The sequence below is a fragment of the Macrosteles quadrilineatus genome, unplaced genomic scaffold (assembly GCF_028750875.1).
Source record: "Macrosteles quadrilineatus isolate MER2022 unplaced genomic scaffold, UCM_ALF_1.0 Scaffold_2__2_contigs__length_208266976, whole genome shotgun sequence".
Classification (NCBI taxonomy): Eukaryota; Metazoa; Arthropoda; class Insecta; order Hemiptera; family Cicadellidae; genus Macrosteles; species Macrosteles quadrilineatus.
This window is the reverse complement of record NW_026542595.1, coordinates 92,408,630-92,418,340: the sequence shown is the minus strand read 5'-3', so window position 1 is coordinate 92,418,340 and position 9,711 is coordinate 92,408,630. Positions and strand designations below refer to the sequence as shown.

The window sequence follows — 9,711 nt, the reverse complement described above, 5'->3', positions numbered from 1 at the left end:
ACCAATCTGTAGTTGGCTCACATTAACTACGACAATTTTGATAAAATCTGGCTACAAGTTTAACATGGAGATAGAATGTCTAAGGTATGACTAAGCCAGCTGTCATAGTCACTGTACCACCATAGATAAAACATACTCCTCAAGGACTACTCAAGGACCTACTTGAGGAGTATGTTTTATCTATGGTACCACTTTATTGTTATCACGCATCGTAAAATCATGACAAAGTGGGACGGTCCTTCAAAAATTAGTCTTGATCTGCTATTAGCGAATTTAGAGGGAATGTACGTTTGAATGTTCGGTTTATTGTGCCTATAATCATAGACTAACCAACCTATAATATTCCTAGCAATAATTCCTTATTGAGAGGGGATTTTGCTTTTATGCAAATATCTTGGATTATATGAATCGATTTTTTGTTTCGTTGCTTAAAAAAAAATATTTGAAAATTATTATGTATTATCAGCCATTGACTACATTGACTACATAATATACATTCAGAGTATGCCAGCATAGATAAAACATACTCAGTGAGTTAATACAACATATAGTGCTGATAATAATATTACTTTTTCCTGTTTACTACTTGGCTGTTTGTCGACGACGACGAGAATCTTTTTGGGATGGCATCCGGTTAACCTCTTTCTTTACGTTTTGTTGTGTCTAGTGAATTATATTGCTAAAATGACGCCGAATATTTCTAAAAAACGAAAAGTAAGTTTATTAGTTTTATTACCCTCCTTTTACATTTGTGGACAAAGTTCAATTCTATCTCCAAATATTTGCATATGAAAATAATAACTGAAAACCCTCGTCCTGATTCGATTACAATGGATAATTCTCCTGTTCCAGGGTTACAATGTTATTTGTTTGGACTAGTATTTAATGTTAAGTAATTTACTCTTATTAATTTAATTCTTACTTTCATAAGTTTACCACCGAAGAATAGTTTTGGCCTCTTTTGGTAAAGATAGCATAATAGTAGACTTACCGAATTTGGGTTTAGTAAATATTGGACTAGGCTAGGCTTAAGGCCTAATCGGAGGGTTAGGCCTCTGGATTTTCCTCCCCTGATAAAGTAGCATATTACCAAGTAGTCTGACGTAAACCTTGGATGTCCAGGCCCAAATTTATCTCTAATGGAGGCCTAGGTTAGTAAATCATCTGAATTAGGACCTAATCAGGCTTCATGAATATTACATAGCCTAGAATAACATAGGTACCTAACCTGAATTTGAAGGACGTTTTCTACCTACCATTATCAGGAATATGTAGGCCTAATGAATTTATCAGGGTTAGACTTCCATTTCTGTTGGCACAAACACCGAATGAAAATATCGATTATTCGATTGTTTCATTCGATATAAGTTATCGTTTGGTTAGTTAGGGTAACTTAGGCTGCATAACTTTGGACTTTCTTTCTATCACGCGTTTAGTATTTCAATTTGTTCAAACATTATAAATGAAGGGCCTCTTGTGTCTCTTATAGGCCTAGGCTAATTTGCTCATATTATGTTAATAAACTTAAACTTACATCTAACTTTTAAGTTAATTGCTATCTCATGACTTTGATAAAATATGTCCTCTGCAAATTATATATAGTAGCCGTTAACCTTTGAGGGGGCGCTAAGAGTTTGGCTTCGTACGTTCAGATTTTGTAAAAAATAAAATTGACACACCACATTCCTGGATTTTCTTGAAACAATGTTTTAACCCTTCCCCAGCATTATAGGGAAGCAACTCAATATGAAGGTCACAAGCCTACGACAAATAGCCGATAATAACTTAGGCTATAGCCTGTGTCAAAACATGTAGGCCTAAACTTCATTTAAGTTCTCAGGTATTTTAAATTTGTTTGTTGGTCTTCAATAGTAGTTACCTTAACTTCTAGGCCATTAATCAATATTATTGTTGCGGTAACTATAAGGCCTACGTGGAAAATTTCTGATTGGCATTTCTGATTTGGTGGGTTGGCATTACTAAACTTGTAAGTTAACATCTGTTGTTTACAAATCCGGCCGGCTGAGTCATGTTATTGTTTTCTTGCGCAGAGACAGTCTGTTTACTTGTTCTTGAGTGAAGTAAGTAAGCCTAGTAAAATAACATTTAGTGGTAAGTATATATTCAGCGGATTAGAAATGTGTTGCGTTGCTTACTTAGTACACTCTTCGCTTAAGTGATACTTTGGTGTTAAACAGTTCGTTAAGCACTTAGTGATAAACAAGTTAAAATTCTTTGGAAGGCTAAGGCAAGTAAAATGTTGTATTTGGATAATCACCAATTTATGTTTCATACAAACATCAACATTATAAATTATTTTTACTCAGTAATAACTTGTGTCATTTACTTAATCTAATCACTTTTTTGTAGTTTGTTGGAGATGGAGTGTTCAAAGCTGAACTCAATGAGTTTTTGACTCGTGAGCTAGCCGAAGATGGTTACTCAGGTGTGGAGGTGCGTGTCACTCCCACCAAAACAGAAATCATCATTATGGCCACCCGAACACAGAATGTGCTAGGAGAGAAGGGCCGACGCATCAGAGAGTTGACATCTGTTGTACAAAAGAGATTCAACTTCCCCAACGACTCTGTTGAGTTGTATGCTGAGAAAGTGGCAACAAGGGGGCTTTGCGCCATTGCACAAGCTGAGTCTCTCCGTTACAAGCTGATTGGAGGTCTTGCTGTGCGAAGGTAAGAATATGTCATAGATTAGGCTTGCTTAGTTCAGTGGGAATACATAACATATTTAATTTACAAGTTACACCTACACTCATTCCTTTCAGCGAAATTCCCATAGGGAATAAGCTATTATTGTTGGTCTCATGGTAAGACCTGGCCTGGGGCCAATTTATTTTTTGTTTTAATGTCGCCAAATGCTAAAAACTCACTTAAAATCACTTATTAAATTGTAGTCTAGAAACAATTAAGAAGACTTAAGATGTTTAATAAACCTACTTCACTTGCCACTGATATAAGGCTCTTATCACAAAATGAACCAGCCATAACTTGCCAACATTGCCATATCCCAAAAAATTAGATTCATAGCATTATCACAGTGTCGCTACACTGGAGAAAAATATAATATAAAATATAATTGCACCCCCCCCCCCCCTTAACTTTTCAACCATTTGAGATATTTGAAATCTGTTTGCGGCAACCTTCTTAGATATGAAGGGCTACAATAATTAATGGTAAATTTTGAAAATTTTGCCCTTAGGGGTAGGGGGTAGCTCAAAATTTTCAAAGAGAAGTATAGTAGAATTTTGTATCATTTTACAGGTCTTGACGAAACATAACAATTGACATAAAGAAAACCAAAATCAGCCTACTAATAACAAAATTGCGCCCAAAATTGTTTCAAATCCAAATAACCACGACGGTGGCAGAAAAATTAACTTGCACCCTCTTTAACTTTTGAGATATTTGAAATCGGTTTGCAGCAACTTGTTAGGATATGAAGGGCTACAATAATTAAGGTCAGTTTTGAAAATTTTGCCCTTAGGGGTAGCGGGGGTAGGGTAGGGGTGGCTCAAAATTTTCAAATAGCAAGTATTGTCGAGTTTGGTATCAATTTGTAGGTCTTGACGAAACATAACAATTAACATAAAGAAAAATAAATCGGACCATTAATAACAAAATTGCAGCTATAAATGATTAAGATAATGGTCATTAAAAGTAATTTTGAACGGCCATTTTGTTATTAATGGTCCGATTTCTATTTTCTTTATGTTAATTGTTATGTTTCGTCAAGACCTGCAAAATGATACCAAACTCGACTATACTTGCCACTACCCCCAAGGGCAAATTTTTTTAAAATTGACCATAATTATTGTAGCCCCTCATCTCTAAGAAGGTTGCCGCAAACCGATTTCAAATATCTCAAAAGGTTCAAAAGTTAAGGGGGGGGTGCAAGTTACTTTTCAGCCACCCTGTATATGGATAAAAATACTCCATGACTCTCATCCTTAAAATGGTCCGTGGATAACTTATGATTATTATCAAAAAATGTCTCTGTTATGGTCTAACTGTGCCTGTTTTATCTCTATTGAAAGAGAGAACTGCCAAATTGTGCTATTTGAAATACGTGGAAATTTAAAAATCCGGACTAAAACGGCAGTCATCTAGACCTATTGCAACAATATAGCCTACTGCAATACTATTTCGTCCGTTGTTAGGCCTACGTAAAATTTGCGAATGAAAATAATAGACTACCTATATAAAATATCCTTAGAGTTTTTAAACTATTACCTAGATTAATTAAGGTAAATCTAACGTTTGGATAAAAGCCTTCATTTCAGTTGGATGTTATTTTTAGTTTAACTGGCCTTGCTTTACGTAATACTTTGCCGTTAGAATGCTCTATTTACTGTGCATAGCAGAGACTACCACACTGCATTCTTACCAGCCAAATCATTTTTAGACTGCTCCTACAAGCAACCGATTTTTAATATGTAATGTTATTTATTATTTGCTTTTATCAATTAGGCTATGTTATTTTATTTTAGTTTATTCTAAAACGGTTTTATAAAATATTTTTTATATCTACCTAGTCTAAAAGTTTATATGTATTGGTGGTCCTGGTACACAAATTAAACAAAATTCCTTGTAAAAAATTGTGCGCAGTTGGCACAGTTTGATAATCTAACACTGATAGTCCGTTCTGTAATTCAACGCTGTAAATAAATGTGTCATCGGACGATAGCTTACGTATTTGTTCAATATTGGAATAAGATGTTTTTTGTAATAAGCCTTGTATATTTCTGACTGCGATTTTCAGCTTCCTAATGCATTTCTTACCGTAGTTATTACCGTACTTTAGTTATTATGCGTGAAACAAATTCAATCATTCTGTAGCCTATTCTACATGACATGCTAGCTTTAAAATTTACAATTTATTTTATTAGCTCAATAAGGCCTAATGTAATAATGATACTGATCCTTTGTAACACCTTGTGTATTTAGTTTTGGATTCTAGGTGTTTTGCTAACACATAAAAACTGTTTCTGAATTATTGTTTGTTTTGGCGAGAGTTACATCTGCAGGTATTGGTTTACAGCAAATTTTGTAGATTGTGAATTATAATGGGGAAATGCCGAAAGTTGTAAATAAGATACTCAACTGTACAGTAGACCCCCTCTTATCCGGACTCCTCGGGACCGAGGCCAGTCCGGATAACGGGTTTTCCAGTTAAACCGACGTCCCCAAAAACTCGTTAATACGGGAAGTTTACTGTGATATTCGACTTCAATTTAGGAGAGCATTGTATTTAGACACGTGATCACTGGTCTCAAATCTTTCCCACGAGAACAGTTGTTTCAGTACCGCTCACTTCCTACCGATCTAGTCCAATGTGCTGATAAAAATTTTCCGGTAAAAGTGATGTAATTTCTGCCGATTGTAGTCCAGTTAAACCGATGTTCGGTTAAAAGGTGGCCGGATAAGAGGGAGTCTACTGTAATACTAAAGTGAATTCCCTTGTGATAAACTTATCACAAGTTTTAAACTATCCCAGAATTGTATAAAACACCTTTGTTTTTTGCAGAGCGTGCTATGGAGTGTTGAGGTTCATCATGGAGAGTGGAGCCAAGGGTTGTGAAGTTGTGGTGTCAGGCAAGCTGAGAGGTCAGAGAGCCAAGAGCATGAAGTTTGTAGACGGTTTGATGATCCACAGTGGAGAGCCTTGCATAGACTACGTTGACACAGCCACGAGGCACGTTCTGCTCAGACAAGGTCAGTCCTTCTACATTTAAAGCATCACACATAATTCAGTTGCTAGTATTAGCTGCTTTTGTACATGTCAGACTTGTGCAATTCCACTTTGCTCACGTAGGTACATCACGTAGGTTTGTCAGCTTGTGAAAGATCTAAAATAATGTAGGCCTAGTCTCTGTCTGAATGGTTGGATAGACTCGACATGTGCAAGCAGCTTAGCTAATATTAGCGGCTAGTGGATTAGTGTGTTGCTAGCCTAGTGGTTAGCGCCTCAGACTTGTGTGGGAGGGACGGGTTGAAATCCCGGCAGATCTACAAAACTTTGATGGGTTTAGATAACTTTCCCTTTGTAGCATTTGTGTTGTTTCACTAAAAATACCACTGTAGAAATAAAAGGGAAACGTGTTTTGGTTAGCTACTTAAGTCTAGTTGATAGGCTTCCACGGTCACAACAGATTGTCAAATCTAGGTCTTCAGGTGATGACCATGTCGTTAAATAAGTAAGACTAGGGGCCGATGTTTCTTCCCCGAAGATGGATAGCTGATACACATCCAAATTGTCGGCCTCTAGTCTTCTTATTCAACAATGTGGTCATCACCTGAAGACCTAGATTAGACAATTCTTTTAGTCCCTTTTTAACCTTTAACTTGTTCGGTGCTAGGGGCGGAAATTCTCATCCCGCTGTACTGGCACTACTGGTGCGGGGCGGGGTGGGAAATGTCATCCTCATTGCATAACAACAACCTTGCTTCAGTTTGAGCTAAGGCTTGCACAGGGAAAATTGTTTCCGATTGCCAATTGTGAAATAGAAGGTAACGTGCCGCTTCTCTACCTGAATAGAAATGTTGCAATACTTCTTAATTTTCATTGTATAAGTGGCTGTACAAACTTAGAGCTAGCTTAATAATGGTTAATAATTGACAAAAATGTTTTCAGGTGTGTTGGGCATCAAAGTAAAGATCATGTTGCCCCACGACCCCAACGGCAAGATTGGACCCAAGAAGCCTCTGCCAGACAAAGTGTCTGTCAACGAGCCTAAAGAGGAGATCCTCCCCACCGCTCCTACCAGCGACATCAAAGCGGCCAAACCAGATGCAGCACCTGTATCTCTAGCCTAACAATAAACTCCAAGTTTTGTTCTTAACACTTATTTATTCAGAGGCCTTTATCATAGACTAAGCAACACAAGTAGACTCCTCATCCAATTGTAAATTTTGAAGCTTGTTTTTTGCGTCTAGTTCATGTACGTCCACACTGATCGCAAGTGTAGACAACATTTTGATTCTATTATTTTAGGGTTATTTTCATGATTTGTGCTTTACTATTTGGTTATATAACTAGGAGACCAGTTATTGTTTATGATTATATCGTTTTATTAGGTTAAACGGGGTGTTAAATGACTGCAATAACAAGAAACAAATTGTAAACAAAACAAAACCTCTATAGTTGGACGTACAGAACTAACAATAAAATTGGCTTCAGCTGTTCCATTAGGATGACTAATCTACTAAGGGAGTATGTTTTATCTATGCCTTTATCCTGATTGATTTTCACGTCCTTAAACAAGTTAATTTGTAAAGCATAGTTGTAGCGTATTTAACATATCAAATATCTGGTGAGAGTTGATGTAAAGTTACTGAATATCAATAGAATCTGAATAGGAGTTATAAACAGCCGTTTCAATTCTATTGGACCATTTTTGTGGGGTTCGTCAATACTGGGTTCAAATAAAAACAATTTTCTAAAAATGGTTGAACATAATCTAGAATGGTGAAAATATAGCCTATGTTTCTGACACACCCAGGTCTTGAAAAAAGGTATGGTTACTTGCACTCTAATACTGTAAAAGAATTATTTGTAAAGAATTTTATTTGTGCTGTTAAATTGTCATGACATTTACTTATTGTTCCAGTATAGAACAGACGGTAAATAAAATACTTGTGAAAAAAAATTGACACTTCTGCTCATTTACATTTAAACTTCGTTCTTTGTTACAATGGAGACCAATCGATATTTAATTTTACAACTCTCACCTCAGAACTTTGAAAACCCGCGAGGCTAAGTCCTAGGTCAATATCAAACCGGGAATAGTTCTACAGTATATTTATCCTCGGAGCTGTAGCTTTAATTTTGTTAAATTTAAGCCCAGAGTAGGTTCAGTAGTTTTTTAATTTAGCTCATACAAACACACTGACGACCACCTCTTTTTAATAATAGTATATAGATAGGTAGTGTCATCATTATCTCATTACTCATACCAGCTGACCTGTGTGAAGCATTTGCACTGAATCCTCAAATTCCACTTATTGAGATACACAACATACAGTTAATTCTGCGTAGCAAGTGCCTTGTTGATTTAAGTACGGCTCCTTACTTCAGGAATAGTTGTGGGTTTACATTTTAGATAATTAACCTTTTCAAAATACAATGTTAAGGATTTTACTTTTTTTACATGTTTACATTTGAAGTAATAACATGTCTATATAAAATTTTTGTTTTGAATGATTTGTTTTTACACATAAATAGTTTTCACTGAAAAGTTGCACTCTTGACAAAGCCACAAAAACTGAATGTTTAAATATAACAGGGCCTGGCACCCTTCCTTCGTTAGCATCTGTCCATGTGCCTTATTTAAAGTCATGGCAAATGTACCGTTTAAGGGAAATCCCTTCTTAGTCAGTTTGAAAGGATTACAGACTATTGCGTAGTATGACAGTTTGACCGGAGTCAGCCAACTTCGCTTTGATAGTGTAGTCGTTCAAGTGAGCTACAACCAATCTTGGACCATGCTTAGGTTTCTCATCAACAATCAACATGATAATAGAGTTCTTTTTAGCATGGATTTATAAGGTAATGAACCTAAAGGACTCTAGGGAGTTTTAGAAAACTCTAATGGATACAACAGAGTGTGCTAAGTTATATAGTCAATGGTTCTATGTCCCTTGGTAAAGAACCGAATCAAAACTGATAGGAAACTGTAGGTAACAAATTCGACACAACATAACCATTCATTGAAACCTGTAGTAAAGAAAAGATTAGAGGGGATGTTAGAAGATGGAATTGTTAAATATACAGTAGACTCCCTCTTATCCGGACTCCTCGGGACCGAGGCCAGTCCGGATAAACTGACATCCACAAAAACTCGTTAAAACGGACCGTTTAAATCCATACTGTATAAGCCAATAATGATAATTACGCATTTAGACACGTGATCACTGGTCTCAAATCTTTCCCACGAGAACAGTCGTTTCAGTACCGCCCACTTCCTGCCAATCTAGTCCGGTTGAAAGGTGTCCGGATAAGAAGGGGTCTACTGTAAATAGAATGGTTGGTAGGTACTGTATGTCAAAATGATGGCTCGTTTATAAAGAAATAAAAAAGCTTAAGAACCCATGTGGTACTTACTTTTGAGTTGTTCTTGTTTGGACTTCTGTAGAGTGAATAATCTCTGGGGTGATTTATCATAGAAAGCACATACTATGTTTGTTGGTCAACATGGATGAAGTAAAAACAAAACACCCAGATTTAAGAAGTAAATATTCGTTTGTTTTGATTAATTTAATTCACATGTTTCAGCTGATCGAATAACGTAAATAAACATTTCAAATCTAAATTACTTGCAGAATGATATTATAAATCGTTTTTACAAAAAACTACTGAAAAATTAGTGATTTCTATATTTTTCTGGTGTAGTGGATATAAAAAGCTTTAAATTGACACCTCGTTTAAGAAAGTTGGTGATGAAATAAGGAAGTTATAGCGTACCGAAAAAAAAAACAAACACTTTTCTAGCAATATCAAATCTGTTATCAAACCAGCAGTGTCTTGCTTACTATCCCTAGATACTATAGTTTGGCCACTTAGAAAGCGACCTCCTCCAGCATTGGTTTAGCATTAGCGCGCAGGTCGTTTTCTTAGCGGCCGAACTATATTGTGGTGGTGGTTAGCTTTTTAATGAGGATTAAGATTTTTGTCTTATTGTCACAAATAGGCCTACCA

At 36.1% G+C, this 9,711-nt stretch overlaps 1 protein-coding gene across 1 annotated transcript; it reads left to right on the top strand.

Moving 5' to 3' along the window:
- The first annotated feature begins 610 nt into the window (after positions 1-610).
- LOC128986198 (40S ribosomal protein S3-A-like) lies at positions 611-6,856 on the top strand. Its single transcript, XM_054406406.1, has 4 exons — positions 611-714; positions 2,371-2,690; positions 5,542-5,729; positions 6,649-6,856. The coding sequence occupies exons 1-4, from the start codon at positions 685-687 to the stop codon at positions 6,828-6,830; spliced, it is 720 nt and encodes a 239-aa protein (XP_054262381.1). The 5' UTR covers positions 611-684; the 3' UTR covers positions 6,831-6,856.
- Positions 6,857-9,711: the final 2,855 nt, after the last annotated feature.